The 24,370-nt window shown below is 38.0% G+C and overlaps 1 protein-coding gene across 3 annotated transcripts in view; it reads right to left on the reverse strand.

Moving 5' to 3' along the window:
* The window catches only part of MANBA (mannosidase beta), a 116,867-nt gene that overhangs the window by 57,573 nt on the left and 34,924 nt on the right, over positions 1–24,370 (reverse strand). For all 3 annotated transcript variants that reach the window (XR_005579095.2, XM_074396514.1, XM_039468230.2), the window contains 2 exons: positions 11,173–11,348; positions 10,157–10,267 (listed from right to left, as the gene is read on the reverse strand). Coding sequence is in view for 2 of the 3 variants with exons in the window: in XM_074396514.1 (XP_074252615.1) it covers positions 10,157–10,267; positions 11,173–11,348 (287 nt within the window). In the remaining variant the exon portion in view is untranslated. The remainder of the gene's footprint in view (positions 1–10,156; positions 10,268–11,172; positions 11,349–24,370) is intronic.

Raw genomic sequence — 24,370 nt, forward strand, 5'->3', positions numbered from 1 at the left:
CAATCCAACAAAGCCAATTATTGTCTAACAGTAGAAAAAAGTATAAATACTCAAGAAACTAAACAATGTGTATGTAGGGTTGTTTGAAAATTTAAAATTTTAACTTCTAAATTTTTATTTATTTTTGAAGTTTCTATTAATTCCTCACTAGATCAGTGTTTTTATTAACTTCATAAAGATTTCATTTTCAAAATAGATTAACTTTAAAAGTGCAGGATAGTTGAATGCATTCTTTCAAACGAGATGTAAGGATATCTGAACTAAAGGGCTTAAGAGGTACGTGACTGATAAATACAGTACTCCTCAAATTTCTTTCTCTGGCAGACCAAACAGATGATATGCAATGAATCACTGATTCATAAACCCAAGGCTACTTCTCAGCTATTTGTAATAAGATACTTAAAAAGCTGTAATAGCATCACTAGATTTTCAAAAGGGCAATTTTCTTCTTAAAAATAAACCCACTTACTTCTAAATATTGTCAAATGTCAAACCTGCTAAAATCCTTTTACATGTATTTTTAGAGACAACCAAACACTGCATTTCTGTCTTTGTTCTGAAAGTGCTCCAGCATCCAGAAGTATTGAGAAAACAAACTCTGGATCTCCACAAATAGCTCCTGTCAAACAGGTCTGCGCAGGATGACACAAGAGACATTCTTTGTTGTGCCCTTGCAATTTGCAGACAGCACAACCAGAAGTTAACAGGTTAACGCTTACATCAGCACAGTTATCTATCCTTGTAGCCAGATGTGTACATAGTATATCTGACACCAGATAGAATCACTTTTTAAGATCTCCTCTTCCATATGACAGTTATTTTCAATAGAAGTAATAAAATGAAATGAATAATGATAATGTCCAGAAAAGAACGTAGACACTGAAAATTTTCTTTCCTGAACTTTGTATAATCATGTCAGTTTTTTAAAGTAACATTAAATATTAGAGTACAAAAAAGGAAGTTAATAGATTCAAGTTTTGATTAAATTAGTATATTTTCAAATAAAGAAAGTAACATACATAATAATACGCTACAGTAAGAAATAATAATATTTGCTATTTTCAGCCTTACCTTCTAAAAAATCTGTCAACAACTTTCTCAAAATTGATCTTCTTTGGACATATATGTTCAATAAAGAGTATTGCCAGATCTCCTGATTTATCTTGTCATAGCTGATGGAAAAACACCTTTTATTAATTTTAACTCAGAAATGTTCTTCCAGATAAGGCCAGAGTATGACAATATATTAGAAAAGTATCAAACATATTAAATATGGAAGAGATTCATAAAAATCCCATGTCATATCAAACTCCAAAAAATGCAGTTATATCCATGTCTTTGTTCTTTTGACATTCATTCAAACTATTTACAAATGTCTCTGAGGTATTTAAAAAAAAATGGAAAAAAGACTCTGACTTCTCCAGTATTTCTTCTGCAAAATCAGAGAAAATGGCTAAATGATTGTGAACACAGACACTATTTGATTCATTCCATTAGAACAAGTGCCTAGTTCTCAGGGACAACAATTGGGGCATTTGACATTGCTATGTGGATTTCTCTGAGGAATGGAAAACCAGCATCTCTTTGTTTTTCTCCTGGCACTCTTCTTCAAAGTTTGATTCTATTTTCTATGTAAATGTCAATGTCCTCATATTTTATTGTTGCACAGTAAAAAGGCTTCACCAAAATTTCTGTGCACTTATCTTAAAAGAAGATTTTAAAGTTTGGTATGTTACTGTACATGGTTCAAGATAGAGTCTATCTGCAAATACTTTAGTATCTGATTAATGTCATCTAAAACTACACCAGGAAAAAAGAGATAATTCTAAAGAGAAAACTGCACACCACAGAGAGTAATGTCTGAGCTGACTCATGTGTCCACATTTTCTTTGGATTACACAGTACTTCAAAGTTGAGATTAACTTTTCAAAATTTTTCTACTGTGTCCTAGCTTCGTAATGAACCTTCCATCTTGTCTAGGGAAGATTTTCTGCAGCTTTTCCTGTCAATAAGGTGAGATGAGAAAGAATGAATACAATTTTTCCAAAGTTCTAAAAAGAAAATCACATAGGATAAAAGAAATATCCAAAAAAGTAGATTTCACAAAGCTCAGAGAATAATTTCCAAGAGGATGAAATAATATTTGGGATTAATTTATTTGATTTTTCCTGAACTCCACAGTGAATACTGGCCACATATGCAGCATCTTTCATCCTGGACCATGATAGAGGTTTATGAAATAGTGATCCCATTCTTTGATACTATTTTCTGTGCATTCTGCAGCAGTTTTTCTGGAAATATGAGAATTACTTCCTTATTTCCACTCTGCCACCTTCTACATGACCAATTTACACATTTGATCTCTGTTTCCAGGAATGTAAGAATGACTTCTTTATTTCCACTCTACCACCTTCAATATAGGCCTATCTGATCAATTCACACATTCGATTTCTGTTAAAAGTATCCAGAGTGCTGTCAAAAAGAATTCCAGCCAGGTAGTGGCTCATCCTTATAACCCTAACACTTTGGGATGCTGAGGTGGGAGGATCGCTTGAGGACAGGAGTGTGAGACCATCCTGAGCAACATAGCAGGCTGTGTTGCAACACCCACTTACTGCCTTACCTAGGGCTAACTGCTCTCCATCTCTCCAAAATAAAATAGGCGAGGCATGGTAGCATGCGTCTGAAGTAGTCCTAGCTACTCAGGAGGATAAGGTAGGAAGATCACTGTGGCCTAGAAGTTCAAAGCTGCAGTGAGCTATGTGCAGCCTTGGTGACAAAATGAGCCCCTATCTCTAAAAAGTACAAAATAATCATAATAATTCCCAAGTATTTTGCTTTTTTAATATCTGCCACCCGCTACCAAAGCGTACCACTGATGTCATGTTTTGTTTCAACTCTTTCTTTAGTTTTAAAACAGATTTAAAAGAATAAATTTCAATTCTAAAGACATTATTAAAATTAGTTGAATATATTTCAGCATGAACTAAAATATGCACTTCCCAAGCAAAATATTACACATTACACCTCACAGTCCATAGCTTTCTCAATTGTAAATTTAAAGCATATAAATAACTCCAAGAGATCATATCGAACTTATGTTGAGTTTCTCCTTTTTATAATCACTGTGCTATTGTTTATTTCTAATCTGCAATGCCTTTAAGTGTAAGCATGTATAGGACAGGGAAGGGAGGCAAGAACTATGTTCAAAGCAAGTTCAAACAATTCCAAACTGTTATAAATTTGCTTTCAAAAGGACTGTATGAAGCTGAATCTTCATGTGTCTGGGAATGACTATATAACTAAGAGTACTCCAGAATAACTATCATGTAGAATATAATGTCTATTAAAGGATTAGTAATAAAAATGTGCTAAATCTAAGCAAACATGTATATTATTAATATTCAACAGTAACCAAACACATGGATAAAACTTAGACCAACATATGATTGGGGAAGGGGGAAGGTGGGAGACATATTCTATCATGGGAAATATTTATTAATAGAATTGCCAGTATAAAGCAATAATGAAAAATAGGCCAATCTATAGTCCATATACAATACACCCACTTACTGTCTGTACCTAAGCCTAACTGCTCCCATGGCCCACCTGGGGAAGCCACTGCCTATAGCCATCTTGGAAATCTTTAATAAAACTTCTGACAAAAGACAAAAGGACAGTGTACTGGGTTGAACAGTGTCCCCCCAAAATTCATGTCCGCCTAAAAATGCAACCTTATTTGGAAATAAGGGCTTTGCAAATATACCTAGTTTCGTTAAAATGAGGTCATACTGGGCCCTAACCCAATGGCTGGTATACTTATAAGAAAAGAAAACAAGAGACACACACAAAGGAGAAAGCATGAGATGGTGGAGACAGAGATCACAGTGATGCATCTACAAGCCAAGGATTGCCAGCAACGACGAGAAGCTGGAAGAGGCAAGGAAGGATTCTTTCCCAGAGACTTCAAAAGGAACAAGGCTCTGCTAATACCTTGATTTTGGACTCCAGCCTCCAGGACTGTGAGAAAATAAATTCTTGTTGTTTTAAGATACTCCGTTCATAGTAATTTGTAGTGATAGTCCTAGAAAGCTAATACAGAAAGAAACACGCTTCATAATCTCTGTACCTTTTCAATGGAAAAATAAACCTTGATTATTCTGAATTCCATATTCTTTGGCTATGTACTTTTAAGGGCTTTAGACAGCCAAGAGCAGCACTTAGAAAAAATTTCACTGGCATGATATTCGTTTTTTGCCCTGTGGAATTTGCAGAGATGAAGACAGGAATTTAAGAAACAAAGAACAAAGTGAAATTTTTAAAAAAGAAAAAAAAAAATCCCAATTGTTTTTTCTAATTGTAATAGCCATGGGCAATCTTTCACTTCTTCTGGCTTGGAAACTAGGAGATACAAGTTTTAACTGATTGTGGAATACCTATTATTACATCTATTTTCCTACAATAATTTAATTGGAGGATCAAATGTACACAATAACAGCCTTTTGCAGCTTTTAGCAAAATGATTTACCTTATACATAGAATACTTGGGAAACTCTTATAAAATAAATTATGTGTAAGAGAAATATCAACTAATTGATTTCCTGTTTTTCCATAAAGGCAAGTCATAATAAGCATTCAAAAATAGGTATTTGTTCATTAAAACACGTTACCTAGTCAATTCAGCACAATCAATTAGTAGGATAAAAACCCTCAGTTAACCTGGGCAGAAAATGGCAAAAACTGATTGGTCAGATTTATTATTCCATTTACCCAAAGTATCCTATTCCATTCCCACTTACATACAAAACTTTTTTTGTTAAAAAATCAGTTTGCTTTCCCAAACTGATAAAGCTAACTTTCCCAGACTCACATTCTAAAGTTCCTCATGTATGATTTATTTGGCAGAATTTATGATATGATATCCCAACACTTATCTTTTACTTTGTTATTTAGTAATGTTTAAATTACCTGTTGATATTTTCCATATATTACCTCCTTTCATGCTTAAACCATTTGCCCCAATGTCACTCAACATAAGAAAAGTCTCAGTCATCAATATATTCTGCCATGTTCACAAAGAAATGTAGTCAGCACTTTTCTCTCTCTCTAGTGCCTGCATTCTTTTCATGCTCCCATGCATTTCTGCTGTATGGGCTGCATTCAAAACCTGTGACTTCCCCAGTACCTTTTGTCTGATTCAAATATGCTGCTGTCTCCTGACATACTCGGTTAAAAAAATCCTAAACACGTTTCTAAGTTCAGTGGAAGAGGAGAGGCAAGAAAGAAAGATATAAAACTGGAGCAAGATGAATTTCAATGAGATACATTTAAAATAAGATTACTTTTGTATAAAGCAAGCCCAGGGTAACAATGAAATCATCAAGAAATAAGAGCAATAGAGGTGAGATAAGGAGGGGCTGGTGATAAGAAAACAGTGTTCAAAGTCCTGTCTGACACAGCACCAACTGCTGGTAAGGAGCCTAGGTCAGTCTCATAACCACTTAGGATGGCAGTTCAGCATAATCTAAGAAAGCTGAACTCATGCATCCTCCACAATCAAGCAATTCCACTCCCAGCAGATATGCTGCCGGGGGCACATGTGCTCCGAGTATTATATCACTAATGTTCTCAGCAGCATTACTTGGAATACCCCCGACTAGAAACTACTCAAATTGCAACAGCAGAATGTGTAATATAATAAAATCTTACACAATGTAAATAGACAAACTACAGTTACACAGAACACCAAACAGCAGTCCCCCCTTATCTGCAGGGGATACGTTCCAAGATCCCCAGTGGATGCTTGAAATTGCAGATAGTACCGAATCCCATATATACTATGTTTTTTCTATCTGATGAAGGAGAAGGCCGCCAAGTGACTAAGAGGTGGATAATGTATACAGCATGGATAAGCTCAACAAAGTGATGATTCATGTCCTGGGCAAGACAGGGCAGGACAGCACAAGATTCCATCATGCGACACAGAACAGAGTGCAATTTAAAACTCATGAATTGCTTATTTCTGGAGTTTTCCATTTACTATTTTCAGACCACAGTTGACTACGGGTAACTGAAACCACATAAGGAGAGATAACTGTATCTAAATGTCACAAACCATGATGTTGAGCCAAATTAGCCACACACTAAAGAATACATGGTATATGGTTCCATGTACATAAAATTCAAAAACAGGCAAAAGTAACCTAATGATGGATGCCAGGATAGTGGATCTTCGGGAAGGAAAGAGGGGTCATGACTGGGGAGGCTCACAAAAGGGAGGGGAGATTTTGAGGTGTGAAGTGCTATAATTAATGTTCTGTTTCTTAAACAGGATGACAGTTACATGAGTGTTCATTTTCTCATCATTCATTAAGCTTTGCATTTATGGTCTGTTTATTTTTCTGTATGTGTTATATTTCATTCACAATAAATTAAAAAACGTTATTTCACCAAAACTCCCTAGCTTTCTTTCTCAGGTTTACTTTGTCACCCTAAAACTCCACTGACAAAAGAGTTTGCAAGTCTTATAGAAAGAAAATCTACTTTAAGTGGTCCTAGAGACCTTCAAAATTACTTCCATCCTCAAGCTGCATCCTTTCCTCCCATGTGTTATCTTTCACCACTATTACAACTAAAACAGAACACTTCATCCCAAAGTGAATCCATCCACTTCTTAATTCCTACCTCCCAGAGACCTGGCCCTCTCAACTACCTCCCTGCTTTCAAACTCTTTTTAGTCTTTCCCTCTCTACTGGCCCCTTCCCATCAGGATTTTGCTGTTGCTTTTCATTCTCTTAATAGTATCCTTTTCTTTGTTGAAATCATTGCAAACTTGTAATAAACTTGCAGCAATAGTACAAGGAACTCCTGTGTGATCATCACCCAGAGACCCCCTTTCAAGTTTTCATCAGTTACCCCAGTAACATTATGACAAAAAAGATCACTGCATTGCATTCAGTTTGTGCATAGTCTCTTCCAACATAGAACAGTTCCTCAAGCTTTCCTTGACATTTTTGAAGATTATAGTATATTGAAGACTGAAGACTTAGGCCCCTGTGTCCTTTCAACATGTCACATCATTCTTGAGTATCTCCTTACTTTCTGCAACAGCAAAATATTCTAGGCTCCAACTTGAGAGTCAGTCATTTCTCCAAAGAGCCCTGATTGCTTTTAATACAGAATTCCAAATCAAGATATGAGTCCTAAATCCATTCACTGCTACTAGGAGCCACTCTTCCCAGGAGCTCTGAGAAAAGATTAGGAAATGTGTGGGAAAAGCTAGGCAATATGAGGGTGTATGAGTGTGTATGTGTGTGTGTGTGTGCGTGTGCGTGTGCATGTGCGCGTGTGTGTGTGTGTGTGTGTGTGGACATACTTAAAACACTCTCTCCCACTCGTTTCTGTGACTCCCCAGTCAAATTGGTTTTCCCTCCATCTCATCAATCATTCCTTCTTAGATTCCTACAGGCTTCTTTCCAAACCCCAACCTTACTTGTTACGACTGCCTGGGTTCTGTCCTAGCTCTTTTCTCTGTACCAGCAGATGAGGTAGTTAATCCACTACCATGGCTACAATTATCTATATTCTGCTGACTTACACATCTATATCCTTAACCCAGATGCAATTCCTAAGCTTAAGACCTACCTAATAAACCACCCATCAAATAGTATTCCTTGGATGTTTCTCAGTCACTCCACACAAAACACGTCCATCACTGAAATAATTCCTACCCAATCCCTTCCCCCAAATCTTCTCTTCTTTCTAAGGGAACTCAAAAACAGAGTTGCCGACTGTTCAGCAGCCCAGACCAGCAACTGAGGAACTATTCTTAACTTCTTCTTTTTTCCCACCCCCACATCATCAAGCCTGCTGATGTTATATCCTAAATCTCTTTCAGATTTGTTTCATCAGCAATTCTGTAAACCAACCAATCCTCATTTTGTGTCTGAATTACTACCAGAGTCTTCTAACTGGTCCCCTACTCTCGTCGTTTTTCCAACTTGATCTACACAATCTTTGTAAAACATGCGTATTGATCCTTACCCCCTCCTTAAAATCCTTCCAAGAATCCTGGCAGCCCTCGAGACAGTGCTCGTTCCTTCGTGTGTCTCACTAGGCCCTGCAGGACCTTGTCCTAGATGCTTTTATAACACCATCTCTTGTTCTTCAACGTCAAACTCAACCACAGCTGCATCGGAATTTCTTTCACTTCCGAAAACACACAACATTCTTTCTAGTCCTTGGCCCTTCACATTCTTTTTCCTCTGCCTATTTGCTACATTACTCAGCCAAATTCCACTTATCCCTAGGGACATAGGCTCTGGGAATCTTCCCAGAATGCCCCTGCTCTGAACTTGCACAGCATGCTCTTCATCTCTAGAGTGCTAATTTATTGCAATGCCTCATTTAATGATTTAACTTCCCAAGGAGATGATTAGCTCTATTAAGGTCTCAGAAATAGAAGCAGTGTCATAGTCACAGCTCTATCACCAGGATATAGCAAAATAGCCAAAACACAGTAGGTGTGCCCTAAGTATTTACTGAATGAATGAGCCTCAAAATTAGCAAACTACAGCAGCCACAGCCAAAGAGCACATTTCACACACAGGCATTAACTCAAGGCACACGGCACACATCCTCCTTCACTTCTGTTGCTGCTTGATTCAAAGGTTCGCATCTTTATGTGTAATAAACAATAATACAGTCACATTAGCCTGAATGAAAAAGAATTCTTTCCCTTTGAAAAAGAAAGAAATTCCTCTTCTTTCTCTGTCATAAGTTGGAATGGCTCACGACTTTTTACATTTTCATGAAAATAACACAAAACAAACTCACTGTGTGAGAGAGCACACATCCTCTCAGCCAAGAGGGTTAGAATAAGAGTGAATGATTTGGTCCTAAAGACAGATACAGTATGTTCTCCGTGTACATAACTCTGTGCATGTGTGTGCTCTCACACGCTCATTCTCTCTCTCTAACACACACACACATACACACACACCACACACACACATACATTCACAGTATCTCAGAAAATAACACAGCATGATTGAACAAAAGAAAAATAGGAAATGCACTCCTGAAGGACATATTCCCCACCTTAGCGTATTGTCCGGCCCACAGGAGAGGTAATACCAAATGTGAGAGGTGACACTAGCCAAATGTAAACAGCAAAGCTAGTGTCTGGGAGAGAAGATCTTTGAAGAGGGTTAATACCATTTCTACTAACTATATGCCATGACTGTTGTAAGCCAGATCCAAGCCATCTCGTTTTTATTATACTCACTTTATGTATTTTGAGATTAAGTAAGTAGCCTATGGCTATTAAAAAACAAAGTGCAGTTCTTTCCGATTCTTAGTGCTATATCCTAAAATGGGCAAAACTGAAAAATCAGAAAACACCAGTAGAAGTAACTTATTTAGAAAAATGAAGAAGAGTATTAGAGGAAATAAAAGTTAAAAATTACTGGTTCTGAGGAGTAGGAAGTAGGAAAAGGAAGTGTTGGGCAAGGGGGTCTTATTTTTCATATAAACTTTCTGGTAATATTTAAGTTTTAAAATTACACACATGTATTATTTTGATATAAGGTACAATTTTAAATCATAGCAGGAGACTACTTATTGACAAAACAATACCTAAAGGATGATCTATTTAAAAATATAAGGCCGGGGGCGGTGGCTCACACTTGTAATCCCAGCACTCTGGGAGACCAACGCACGTTGATCACTTGAGGTCAGGAGTTCGAGACCAGCCTGGTCAACATGGGAAAACCCCATCTCTACTAAAAATACAAACATTAGCTGGGCATGGTGGCACATGCCTGTAATCCCAGCTACTCAGGAGGCTGAGGCAGGAGAATTGCTTGAACTCAGGAGGCAGAAGTTGCAGTGAGCCAAGATTGCACCACTGCACTCCAGCCTGAGTGACAGAGTAAGACTCTGTCTCAAAAAATTTAAAAAAAGAAAATACATATGTATATGTATGTATGTATGTAAATACATACAGGGAAGCTATTGAATGCTGTTACTAGAGATTATCTCTGAGTGGTGGGGACATAACAGTGTTGATGCTTTCTTCTTTTCCCATGAAGATCTATATTACTATTTTTAAAAGAAATATAATTATTTCACAAAATATTTTAAATTACTTACTTACCTTAGCTGATTTTTCAATATTTAAGCCTCCATCCAGTTCAAAAAGAACAGTCATGTTGTACCCAGTCTGGTTTCCATGTCCATGAGGCCACCAAGTTTCTACAGTAATATTCTTTTAAGAAAATTAAAAGGTCACTCTAACGTCATATTTTCAGCAAAAAAAGGCTCAACACATTACATCAATTTCTTGTATAGTCAAGTAAAAAACTCTAGGTCCTAAAACAATGTAAATTTCCCTACCTATATTATGCCAAATCATACCAATTCATTGATAATATTTAAAAAACGGCATGCTGGGAATCTAGCATGGATCAATATATCAAAAGCAAAAGGAAAGAACAGAATAACATGGATGTTCAGAAAAACAACTCTTCCTATCTCTAACACTGAGCATATGATTACTCTACATTCTTAACACTTAGAACGGAAATTTGAAGTAGACCCTTCTTTCAAGCCAAGAACTAAAAATCATTTTGAGTTCTTTATCTCAACAGCTACTGAATGTTATTTTGCTCCACCTTTTTCAGTACACAATTATCAATTAGAGGAATAGAAAAAGGGAAAAGAAAAGATAAAAATATTCCATTCTACCTTGACGGATGAAAGATCATGAGTTTAGAATTAGAATTATGTGTATAGAGTAAGTATCAATAATCAAAATAACTGACAAATACCAAAAATAACCACTGCTATTTAAATATAATCCATAGAATATATTTTGGCTTCAGGATACTGCAAATACCACAGAAAATTAAAATATAATGATAAGAAAATAAAATGAGAGGAAAAGTTGCCAAAGTAATGATATGTTCTTCATTTTCTTAGTCTTAACATTTGGAAAGTCATTATTTAGCTCATACTCACAGAAAATATATGAGGGACTAAAAATAGAGAAGAAAATGACAAATATAAACAGAGAAAGATTTTTCGTTCATGCTTAGTGCCTCTTTTCTAATCATTTCTTTAGGACCAGTATTGCTTTTCATCCAGTGCTTCTCAGGAAGTACTGTCATTCACCTTGCTAATGTTCACAAATAGCTCAACAATCCTTTTCCCAGGTTGAAGTTCAATGTTGTACGTCTGTTGTGTTTGCAATTTAGGGATGGCTATGATCACTTGACCATCAACTGGCTTTGAACTGACAACATCAAATGTAGACTCTATTTCAAGATTCCACTGCTGGGCACTCTTATCTAAAGTATAAACAGAAAAAAAAAAAATATATATATATATATACACACACACACACACACATAAAATATGTTAAGCATTATCACTGCACTTCTCAGGATTCATTGAAGGTAAGACTAAAGCAGTTTCTAAACCAATAGGCACTCCATAATGCTGTCATAATCAAAACTTCAGTGGAAATTTTTTTTTAATCTTCAATTTAATCCTTCATTCTGAAGAATAACAAAAATTATATATTTTATATAGACTTCTACTCTAAAAATGCTATTATTGTGAGTCATAAAACCTTATGGAGCATAAACAGAAAATGACAAATAGAAATATAAAATAAATTTTCTATGAATAATATGCATTTGTTCCTTTTGATAAAGTAAAAATACTTTATAAAGTAAAAATAATAGTATTTTACTTCATAATGTAAATGAGTTTTAAAATTATGTAATAAGGTATAAATTTATATGTATTAGAATTAATCAAATGTGAAAAAAATAAAGTTGCATTTTAAATGTAGATAATTTATCCAAAAAATACTTCCTAAGGCTCTTCTATGTGCCATGTACTCTGCTAAGTGATGGAATTAAATGGTGACCACAATAAACATGGCCCCTACTCTCATGAACTAAGAGTCTACAGACAAATTCAAAAGCATAACAATACCAGCATGGGAGAAATAAAAGGCTTTCCTGAGAAATAAAAACAGGAAGTTAGAAAGCATATCTAATACAGAGAGTGAGAGTGAAGGAAAGCTTTTCTTTTTTTTTTTGACACAGGGTCTCACTCTGTTGCCCTGGCAGTGGAGCAGTCATAGCTCATTGCAGCTTTGAAGTCCTGCACTCAAGCAATCCTCCTGCCTCAGCTGTCTGAGCAGCTGGCACTACAGGCATGTGCCACCCCATCTGGCTATATTTTTTAAATTTTTTGTAAAGATGAGGTCTTACGTTGTTGTCCAGGTTAGTCTTGAACTCCTGACTTCAAGCAATCCTCCAGCCTCCACCTCCCAAAGCCCTGGGATTATAGGTATGAGCCACCAGGCCTGGCCAAGGAATGCTTTCTTTAGAAAGTGGTTTCTAGCTGTTACAAGAAGGATGCCTCTGCCAAGTACAGAGGAAGATTATAAGGACTCTGGGCACAAAGAAGCATGTGAAGGCCCATGAGTGAGAGAGAGAGAGCAATGCCAAAACAAGGAACTTGGCAATATCGAAATTGATGAGGGAGATCAGCATAATCAAAAAGCTGAGCAGGGTCCAGATGACGCTGTCTTTTAGAACAGGTGAGGAGTTTGGCAATTAAACCCCAGATCAATGTGGAGCCATTGAATATGTTCCATCAAAGAGTGTGATCAGATTTGCATTTTATAACAATTGCTAAGGGTCCCAGCACAGTGATATACCAGGATGAATATGAAAGAAGCTGAAAGATACAAAATCTCTCTGTATGTAAAAAGTCCCAGAAAGTGCCACTTGAAAAATCCAGGAACAGAGAGGAGACACAGAAGAGTGGTGATTAGAAAGAAGAGAAAACAAGACAGAAGAGGAGAGTTACAGGGAAAACAAAAGATGAGGGATGAACTTCAGGTGTGGAGTTAGGGCTGTCAGAATGTTTCAAAATGGTTTTGAAGTAGAGTTTTATATATGTGCGGTACAACTCTGTCCTCCATTTCCGGTTAAATTTACATTGTATAATGTCTCTGGAATTGAATTTGTGTTTAGTTTCTATTTTTAAACAAGATAGAATGCTGGGGCAGTCTTGGGACAAGAGTTGAGTGGAAAAATGGACCCTTTTTTTAAAGTTACGCAGAAGAAACTGGTGATGAGATCTCAAAAAGCCTGAAGGTACTGGGTGTTAGAGTCAGCGGTAAAGGTTCTCATGCTTTACTGCCACAGAAAGAAAGGAGAAAAGCAGTGACTGTGCAGAGGCACTTAAGCTTCTATGATTTGTGGCAAAATACAGAGGGAGTTCCTATTTAGTGGCTTCCATTTTTCTCTCCAAAGAAGTGGAGGGAGAAGGCTACTAGCTGAGAAACATCTTAGAGACCCTTCTCCTACAAATAAAGAGATTAATAATCACGGCTTTGCTGCAAAAGGAAAAAAAAAGTTAGGTTTGTATGCTGATCAGTGACAAAAGACTTTACAACTGGCACTGTTTATAGCTATAGCACTACACCAGGCCTGTTCTAAAGATGACCCCAGCATAGTTTACCATTTGTATCTCCCATCAGCCAAAAGCAGAGATTTGATGCACACTGAAGTAAAATTAATTCTGGACTTAGTAACTATTTTTGTTTATTAAATGATTTGTTCTGAGAAACACTGGTCAATGAGCCCTGAATTAGGTTTCTTCTGATCCAGTCAGTTTTGCAGGTTTCTTATGGATAGCCTCCAGGTTTTTAACCTATCAACCGGTAGATAACTCAGTCTACTCTCTCACCAGTGTTTGATTTTCTCTATTCAACAGGTTGGCAAACTATGGTCTTTGGGATAAATATAGTACACCTCTTGTTTTTATTTAAAAAAAAAAAAAAAAAAAAAAAAAAAAAAAACTTTTACTGGAACACAGCTGCTGTGGACGAAATGGTAGACTCCTCCCATAAAATTCATACGTTGAAGCCCTAACCTCCAGCTTTTTATGAGGTAATAAGGGTAGGGCGGTAATCTGTTAGGATTGTGGCCTTATAAGAAGAGGAAGAAATAAATATCTGTCTCCCTCTCTACTATGTGAGGACAAGAAGGCATCTGTTTGGAAGCCAGGAAGGAAGCCCTCACAGAGAGCACATTGGCCAGCACCGTTATCTCAGATTTCCCAGCAGCCAGAACTGTGAGAAATAAAATTCTGTGATTTAAGTCACTCTGCCTATGGTATTTTCTTAGGGCAGCCAGAGCAGATAAATATCAGTCATATTCATTTGTTCACTTATTGTCTTTGGTTGTCTTTGCACTACAATACTATAATTGAGTAGCCGAGGCAAATGCCTAAACTATTTTACTATGTGACCCTTGACAGAAAAAGTTTGCTAAGCCCTGCCCTAGAATATTCCCCTAAAAAGACCATTCTAACCTTTTTAAAAATATCTCTAATGACAAAAAACCTCTGCCTCCCAAAATAGCCTTCACATTTTGGCTAGGCTCGGCTATTGTAAAGACTCCCTTTATACCGAATTTGAAATATACTTCTCCTTAATATCCACCCAAATATTTTAGTTCTGTCCTTTGAGCACCTCCTACCAACCAAGCAGCCTCCTGTGCTGTTTTCAGTCACTTCTTCTTTGGTAGGAGAATCAGCTGTGAGTGACAGGCTCTGGCAGGAAAACAAATAATGCAATCCTCAAAGGTCATTGGCAAAATTCCCCAATTTCTTTTGCTTTGAACTTGGAAAGTTCTCAAGCAAGTTCACACTCCTCCAGAGCATAACCTGTTAACACCCCTGAGCACTACTAAATGAAAAAACTAAGGCTGGAGAATTAAAAACACGGAAGGAAGACCTATGAACCTATAAAGTTATCACCAGATATACTTACTAACATATTTTTGCCCTCCCCTCTTTTTTCAAATAGAGTAAACCCCTTCCTTCCAGTAGCTCATGGAAAAATAGGTAGTTTAGGTTCACAAGGTACAAAGTCTTAAATAACCACTAGTTTTCCTGATGTTCTTTGGTCACTCCTTTTCACTTGCTAAATTAAATTTATAAATTGCATAATCCTATTTGTAGCTAAGAAGAGCTCCATCTTATAAATTAAGCCCCATTTCTAGAATACAGCTTGCTATCATCTCTCTCCTAGCATTAATAAGTCACCATTTCCTGAAGAATATCTATCATCCCCAGTTCTCCTGAAGTAACATACAAGATCAATTAAAAAATGGATGAAGTATTGAATGTGGGTAGGGAAGAAGGATTGCTACATCTTCCAGAATCCCCTACAGAGCTCATCCTTCCGATCACACCACCAAGTGCTGCATCCTCTCTCCACCCTGACTAAACAACTCTGGGCACAAACAGGACAGGAATTCTTTATCAAAACAGGTGGACAGGCAACCCTGGCCTGCCCTCTCCACAACTCAAGGCCTTGAGGCCCTCCCTGGCTGAAGGCTTATTGGTGTCTTCATTAAGGTCCTATGCCCACGCAGAAGAGATTATGCTCTATCGTTTCTTCATAATAACCTCAATCAGGAAGGCAACCCAGAGGATGGCAGAGAATGTAGTTGTGGCCACTGATTCACTTTAAGATTTTCCTGGAGATGACTCAATGAGCGTTCTTTTAAAAAGGAAAAAAGCAAAGAGCACGATGTGTCTGACCTGGATGGGTATTTGTAGAAAGGGTAAGCAGCTACATAGATTAGATTAATGTATGCTGCTCCTTCGTTCAGAGTATCTCAAGACAACTCTAGCTCGTGTAGCTGTGTCCAGTGCACCAGCCTTCAAAATCCTCTCAACTGCCGGGTGTGGTGGCTCACGCCTGTAATCCAAGCACTTTGGAGGCCAAGGCGGGTGGATCACCTGGGGTCGGGAGTTCAAGACCAGCCTGACCAACATGGTGAAACCCCATCTTTAAAAAAGAAAAAAAGAAAAAAAAAGAAAAAGAAATCCTCTCAACTATGCCAGCTTCCTCTTACATTCTTATACAGTCTGTTCCTTTGTTAAGATGTAGTTGGTGGGGGGAAGCAAAAAAAAAAAAAAAAAAAAAAAAGCTTTATTCAATTGTCTAGGTATAAGGAGAGACATAGAAAGTAGAAAAATAAGAGGATTCAGTTACATTACTTCAAGTCTGTCAAAAAAGTAGTAGGAAGACATACTCCCAAACTATACCCTAAGCATTCCTTGAATTGATTGTAATAAAGACTCAAGTATCAATGTTGTCATCTAGTCATGTGATGTCTAATTTCAAGAAAAACTGGGTTGTTCCACACTTACACCCTCATTAGGTTGTAATGACTATTCTAATTTATAAGCAAAGGAAAAGAACCACAAAATGTTTGAGGTAGAAGAAACTTGGAGATGTCACAGTCACTTTGCAGGTGTTTCTGAGGCCCTCACTGCAGCACTTGCCTCCTGAGCCAACAGACAGGCCGAGGGTCCAGCTTTCCTAACCCTGGTGCTCTTGGCTTTCCATGAGGCTCTTGCAGCGAGGCCTACCAAAAGGAATGACACTTGCAGGTACACAATGATTAACATCTGTATATGAATAATAAGGAAAAGCAAAAACAAAGCTACTTTTTGCCTTTTGGAGTCCTAAAGCCAAATGTCAAATATATTCAATGTAAAACAAAGCACTGGGGGGCACTGTAACAATAAAATGTTAGCCTCTTATAAAACGGTCTCTGTCAAAAAGAATACTGAAATGGGCCAGGTATAGAGGCTCATGCCTATGGTCCCAGCACCTAGGGAGGCTGAGCCAGAAGGATTACTTGAGCCCAGGGGCTTGAGACCAGCCTGGGCAACATAGTAAAACCTGATCTCTAAAAAAAAAAAAAAAAAAAAAAAATTTTAAATTCCCTGGGTGTGGTGGCACACCTGTGATCCCAGCTACTCGAGAGGCTGAGGTGGGAGGATCACTTGAGCCCAGGCGGTCAAGGCTATAGTGAGCTGAGATCGCTCCACTACACTCCAGCCTGTGTGACAGAGTGAGAGTTTGTCTCAAAATAAAACAAGAAAGAACACTGAAATATACAAACATAGAGAATATGCCTGAACCTCTGCTACACATATATTTATATGATGCCACACTTCCTGTACTTATCAAAATAGCATCTTTGTAACCTAAACTACCTGATAAGGGCACTAAAATAGTTGTGTCAGCATTTCTAGCAAGCAACTTAAATCTATTTCTTGAATAACTAACTACTGTCTGTAAACCTTGACAGGCATTATAAATTATATCCCAATCCAAAAAGGCAAAGATGTTGTCTCTAACTCTCTGAACATATTTAGAAAGACAAAATATACCCAAGGGTCACAGTTAAGAATACAGAATAGCATCAGGAGGCGTAAGGACTAGCAGGGAAGTGAAAGTTCAGAGGCAGGGCACATTCAGTCAGCAAGAGATGAATCTGCAAACACTGGCAGATGAAAAAGATGCTTCATGTCATTGGGGGTAAAAGCTATTCAAAGATAGCTGCCTGGATTAGCTTTGCCCTGCTGAGCTCCACACAGCTTCCCCTTTAGCGGGCTCTCCTCCTCCTCCATCTTTAACAGAATATGAAAAGCTGCAGGGAAAAGGCAGTCATGTGCATTTAAAGAAACAGCAATGGCACCACACTGAAATGACCAAGCCATGGAATTTATAAATTCAAACATAAGATATTTTCCTGTACTCCCACCAGAATCATGGGACAGACTTAAACAGCTGCTTTTCAAAGAGCTGTTTAGCCAAAAACGTTGCCTCACAATTAGTTAAAATAGCTGTTTGTTTTCCCCCTTCTTCACCAAGCAGCAAGATCTCCTTGCCTACTTAGCAGCACAAAATCTTTTAAAATGAAATCAAGGCAAAAGAAACCCAAAGCAAAATGCTCCCTAGAACAAGGATAAGTTAGTGAGCTCCAAAGAAGAAAATTTACTCAAGCAATGAGGAGACTAATCAGAGGAAGAATTATTCAAGCAACCTAACTACCCATAAAGTTATTTTCAAGGATTATTGTATGGATAAAATAATTTAAAGATGAATGAAAAAGTGACTCAAAATAAATGCATGCTTATCAAATAAGTTACTAAGCAAGACTGACAAATCTTTTTTAATTCTAATATTATATTATCTGTATTAAGCTGTAAACCAAGGGTTGCAAAATGTCCTTTAATCTACTGAGGAGGTCAGGGTCTTGCTGAGAGTTAGCCCACACTCCAACTCCATGGTTAGATCATCCAGGAAGAAGAAAGTCCTTTAGGCTGAGACAGCAAGTACATTTAGATAAGGTGGCACAAAGAATGTCTTTAAGATAGCAGAAGTGTCCCAACTCACCTCTGCTCAAGACGAGGTATGAAAGCAAGGGAGTGCACATGTTGAAAAACATCTCCATATTATTATTTTTAACTGTGGTAATAAAAGTGAACAGTGTATTCTTTCAACAGAAAATATCTATTGTATATTTTTAACTCAATATGTTTACTTAACTATATGAAAAGTTCATAAAATTAGGCAAGCATCCCTTCCTAACAAATTTATGACTTAGTGTGAATAGTTCACATCAGTTTGTAAATATAAAAGACCTAGCATGGACAAGATGATCAATAAATATATGTCTCTTTCTTTCTTTCTCTCTCTCTCTCTCTCTCTCTCTCTCTCTCTCACTGTCACACACACACACACACACACACACACACACACAATTATCATCATCATTATCATCACCACCATCCAGCGCCTTCAGTTTTGGACAGATTATTTGCTTATAAATGTCCTTAATCCTGGGAATTGAGTCATCTGCCCTTACCAGTTACCTTTTTCTATATCCCTGCACACATATCTCGGTATCCCAAAGTTCAGCCCAGACGTCTCCATTTCTTCTCCCAAGTAAGAAAGGGAGAAGGTCAGTTTTCCTCCCAGCCCCCATCTCCAAGGGAAAGAGTCTTGCTGGGTTTCCACACCCACTAAAAAGCATCTGAGTTTCCCTTTCCAATTCAGGGTTACTCTTTCACGTTTTAAAATACTTTAAATATGAGTGTCCTATAATAGTTACTTACATTTAAAACTTGATTAGAATATTTCAGAGCTAAGGATAAATCTTTCAAATCAATATTTGCTAATGAGGATTTATTAATTAAAAAGAAAGTCACGCCAATGAACTGGAATCCCATAATGTCTAGGTAAATCACAGGAGTCTTAGAGAAAACAGCAGAAAGTTCTGTTTTCCTTTGACCTTGGTATTTTTTTCAAATATAAATTGTTTTATTATTAACTACCTTAAACGTTAAGAATATGTGAAACTCATTTAGAAAACTGAAGTTAGGGCAAATCAAACAAATGACCACAGAATATTAAAAAGTGCGAAGTTTAGAAACCACTATTTTTAAGAACTGAGAATACAGAAAAGAAATATATATTTATATGTAAATTAATTCACAAGAATTTCAAGTTAATGTTTTAAAGTTTAAAAGCCTTCTTTCTGTCATACACAATTAAGTTAGGGAAATATGGCTGGTCCTTTGATCTTCAGGAGTAAACTCACTAATTTTAAGTCAAGATATAAATTGAACATTTGAAAAAGCACAAAGATTACAATATCTCTTTCTAGCCCCAACTAAGGGAAGACAGAAAGTGTCCCATAGACAAATTAGTTTAGGCTTTTATATTGAGTTAGCTGAAGTTACTGGACTAGATTAGTTTATTTTACTAATACTTCTTCCATTCACTGCATGTATAACAGAGGCCCAATATACAAATTTAGAAAAGACAGTTAAACAGAAGAATAAAATGCAAACCATCTGTAACACTACTACAGAGATAGCCACTGTTTGCATTAGTTTTTTATTTGTTTACTTGTTTGTTTGTTTTTGAGACAGGGTCTTACTTTGTCACCCAGGCTAGAATAGAGTGCTGTAACCACAGCTCCCTGCAGCCTTGACCTCCCAGGCTCAGGTAATCCTCCTGCAACTGCCTTTGCAAAATCATAACTGAAGAAATTATAGCAATGAAAGAAATCAGACCTAATCAACTCCATCTTGCTTCTAACATGTAAACTGTTCTTGTTCATTCCTGGCAGTAGGCAGAACTAACTTTGGGAAGGAATTCAGTTCATGGTTTGACTCTAAAACAAAACGGAAAACAGCTCTTTCCTGAAAAGACCCCTTCTTACCTGGGGACCAGTCTGCCTTTGCAGAACTAACAAATTAGCTACAATATTAGAAATTATAGTTTAGGGGTCATGCAACCTCTGGCTCTGAGTCTGAACCTCCCCAAATTGCTCCTGGGGATAACATCACTATTGTAAAACCTAGATCAGTGCTTGAGATATTTTGCAGACCCTGTACTGGATGGATCAGCTGACACCACCCAGACTGGCAATCTGACTCAACCAGGTCTGCCATCCCACCCAGGAACAGAAGACAGCAAGAAAACCTCACTTTGCCCCCACTATGATTTTCATCTGACCTGACCAATCAGCACTTCCCACTTCCCAAGCCCCTACCCTCCAGATTATCTTTAAAAACTCTGATCCTGAATGCTGACTGCTCAGGGAGACTGGTTTGAGTAATAATAAAACTCCAGTTTCCCACACTGTCAGCTCTTCCCTTGCAATTCCCTTGTCTTGATAAATCAGCTCTGTCTAGGCAGCAGGCAAGGTGGACCTGTAGGGTAGTTGCACTCCCACCTCAGCCTCTGAGGACCTGGGACTACAGGCACACACCACCACACATGGTTAATGTTTTTCGTAGAGACAAAGTCTGCCCAGGCTGGTTTTAAACTTCTGGCATCCAGTGATCCTTCGAACTTGATCTCCCAAAGTGCTAAAGATTACTAGCATGAGCCACCATGCCCAGCCTTGCATTAGTTTTGACCCACATCATTTCACACTTAAATTTTTTAAATGAATACATTTTATTTTAAATAAAAATTATATGTATCTTTTTTATTATGAACTAAGCTTTTTTTTTTTTTTTTTGAGACGGAGTTTCGCTCTTGTTACCCAGGCTGGAGTGCAATGGCGCGATCTCGGCTCACCGCAACCTCCGCCTCCTGGGTTCAGGCAATTCTCCTGCCTCAGCCTCCTGAGTAGCTGGGATTACAGGCACGCACCATCATGCTCAGCTAATTTTTTGTATTTTTGGTAGAGACGGGGTTTCACCATGTTGACCAGGATGGTCTCGATCTCTTGACCTCGTGATCCACCCACCTCAGCCTCCCAAAGTGCTGGGATTACAGGCTTGAGCCACTGCACCCGGCTGAACTAAGCTTTTTTAAAAAAATCCAGTAACTCTTGCAGTGCCTGCCTCATAGTATATACCGAATAAATACATAAAAGTATCCAGGCTACATTAACTTATTCTTTTATTATTTTTCAACTTTTAAACATCTATTATTATCAGGGATAACTACTGTCTTTCAAATAAAAACTGAAAAAAAAATTCTGAAAAAATTCCTAAAGGTAGAGCTCTTTCAATACTCTCGTAAGCTTATGCTTCAATTTTATTACATCAAACAACCAAATTGATTACTATAAAATTAATATAGGAATTACTGCTTAACATGCACAAAGCCCATCTTCTAACCAGGATACACATATTTCTCTACGTTAAGTACAAAATATATTGCAGACATAAAATTTCAAAAGTTAGGGAGGAACTTTAAGATGACTGACTAGTGGCATCTGGTATTCACCATCTCCACAAAGAAGAGCCCCTTCAGATAGATTACCTATCGGAAAACACTGGACTTCAACAGAGAAGTGACAGAAAACACCTAAGGTAAGGAAGGAGAAAAAAGCAAGGAACCTTTCACAGCAGGGATTGGCTGAAAGACTGGAGAGGCTCCCCGATGCTGGGAAAAAGTAAGTGAGTGGCCTCCAGTGGTCTACATTCCCATCATGGACTCCTGCAATGCTAGTTATGGGAGAGCACCTCCACCCTTGCAGTTCCCAAGATTAGTATAGGGAGCTACCTGGAGATCATGCAGTAGAATTTCCCCAGAAAAGGAGCTCCTAAGTAGTTAAAGCAAGTCATCATTTTGAGAGCCCAGCCCCAACCAGACTGCATGCTGCTTTGGGGCTTAATAACCTCTACATCTCCACATTCCTGGAGACTTATTGACATCCCCATGTGTAGCCAGGCACTGCTGCTGGCTGCTGCCACCAGTGCTGATGCAACCCCACCTCCTCCAGTAGCATGGCTGCGGCACATTTCAAAACACCCTGTGAAATGGCTACCCTGGTTATCTCTACCACCTGGGCCCAAAGGGCAAGCTCTCCAATGACTACAGCTGCTGCCACTGAAAGCAACCCCATCCTCCCCAGGAGAAGGGCTGCAGCACAGTCACTGCTGCCCCTACCTGAGCATTCCACCAGTAGTCTGGATATCATCCCATGCCTGCCTACCACAGTCAGCTCCCACATGTACCACTAGAGGAGTCTGAGGACAGGCCTGCCTGGTCTGGCTCTACACTCCCACCCAGTGCCTGAACAAATGGTCTGGAAGCCTGTGGATCACCCTGCCTCATCCACCACTGTTGGTAACTGAGCACTCCTCCCAGGAGTTTGAAGACAGGGCCACTCAACCTGCAGCTACTATTACAGCTAAGATCTGCCTGCATGTGCCACCTAGGGGCCTGGGGACTAGTGTGCCCAGCCCATTGCAGCCACTGCCAACACCAGCACAGACTTCTGGAAACCAGAAGATTGTCCTCCCACTGCTACTGTCATTTCCCATGCCATACTTGCTGCGCAAGGGCCAGAAGACCCACCTATCCAGACCAGTGGTCTACCACTGCTGCTGCCAGCACCCAAGCAGGCCAGCCACCTGGAGGCCAAGGATTGATCATGCTTGAACTCACTAACACCAAAGCCAGCATATACTGCACTGAAGTCCAAGGACAGGCACATTCAGCCTGCCTCTGCCACCAGTGAGGCCCAAGGATTGGCCCTCTTGAAGTCCTCATCCCCAGCAAAACTTGACTATAGCCTCCACTTAACAACTATACCCTAAGCCACTGAGGAAATCACAAACACCACTGATGCTGTTTACAGCTGAAGAAATCATACAGAAACTACACTATTGCATGCACTCAGAATCAAAGCGAAAGTGCCCTACCCAAATAATACCACAGATACATCTTCAGGAAAAATTCCTCCCCTATAAAAGCAAATTCAAAAAAATTGGAAGAAGTGGCTGTTACACCAGATGCATGAATGTAAACATAAGGGCATAAGAAACATGCAAAAGCAAGGAAATATGACACTTCCAAAGGAACACAATAATTATCCAGAAACAGATTCCAGTAAAAAGAAATGTATGAAATCCCAGATAATTAATTCAAAATAAGGAAATTAAGGACATTCATTGAGATGCAAGATAACTCAGAAAAAAAATATAAAGAAATGAGAAAAACAATTCAGGATATCAATGAGAAATTTACCAAACAGATAGAAATAAATAAAAATAACCAAACATAAATTCTGAAACTGAAGAGTTTGTTGAATGAAATACAAAACACAATTTGAAAGCTTCAACAATAACTAGAGAAAGTAGAAGAAATAATTTCAAAACTTGAGGACAGAGCTTTGGAAGTAACCCAGTCAAACAAAAATTTTTTAACAGAATAAAAAAGGTTGACAAAAGACAACATGACATATGGAATACCATAAAGTGACTAAATATTCTAATGTTCAGTGTGCCAGAAAGCAAACAGAAAATTATAAAGATAGAAAACCTATTTAACATAATAATAGCTGTAAACTTTCAAAGTCTAGCAAGAGATTTAACATCCAGATACAAAAATCTCAGAGATTCCTAAATAGATCCATTCAATAAGGCCTTCTCCATGGCACATTATAGTCGAACTGTCAAAAGTCAAAGACAGAGAGAATTCTAAACTCGGCAAGAGAAAAGCATCTGGTTACTTATAAGGAAACCCTCATCACACTAACAGAAGACCAAATTTTTCAGCAAAAACCTCACACACCAGGAGAAAATGGAATGATATATTCAAAATGATGAAAGAGAACAGCTGCCAGCCAAGGATGCCATACCCAGCAAATATATCCTTCATAAATAAAAGACAAATAGTCTTTCTAAGACAAGCAAAAGCTGAGGAAATTCATCACCACTAGACCAGCCCTACAAGAAATGATTCAGGGAGTTCTACACATGGAAACAAAAGGATAATATTTACCATCATGAAAATACATAAAAGCATAGAACCACTAGTTAAGTACACATAAATGAGGAACAGAAATGACTCAAATGTTAACACTAAAGAAAACCAATAAACCACATGATAAACAATGAGAGAAAGAAAAAAAGATATATAAAACATCCAGAAGTCAATTAATAAAATGACAGGAATAAGACCTCATATATCAATAATAACCTTGAGGGTAAATGAATT

This window comes from Saimiri boliviensis, chromosome 3 (assembly GCF_048565385.1).
Source record: "Saimiri boliviensis isolate mSaiBol1 chromosome 3, mSaiBol1.pri, whole genome shotgun sequence".
NCBI lineage: Eukaryota > Metazoa > Chordata > Mammalia > Primates > Cebidae > Saimiri > Saimiri boliviensis.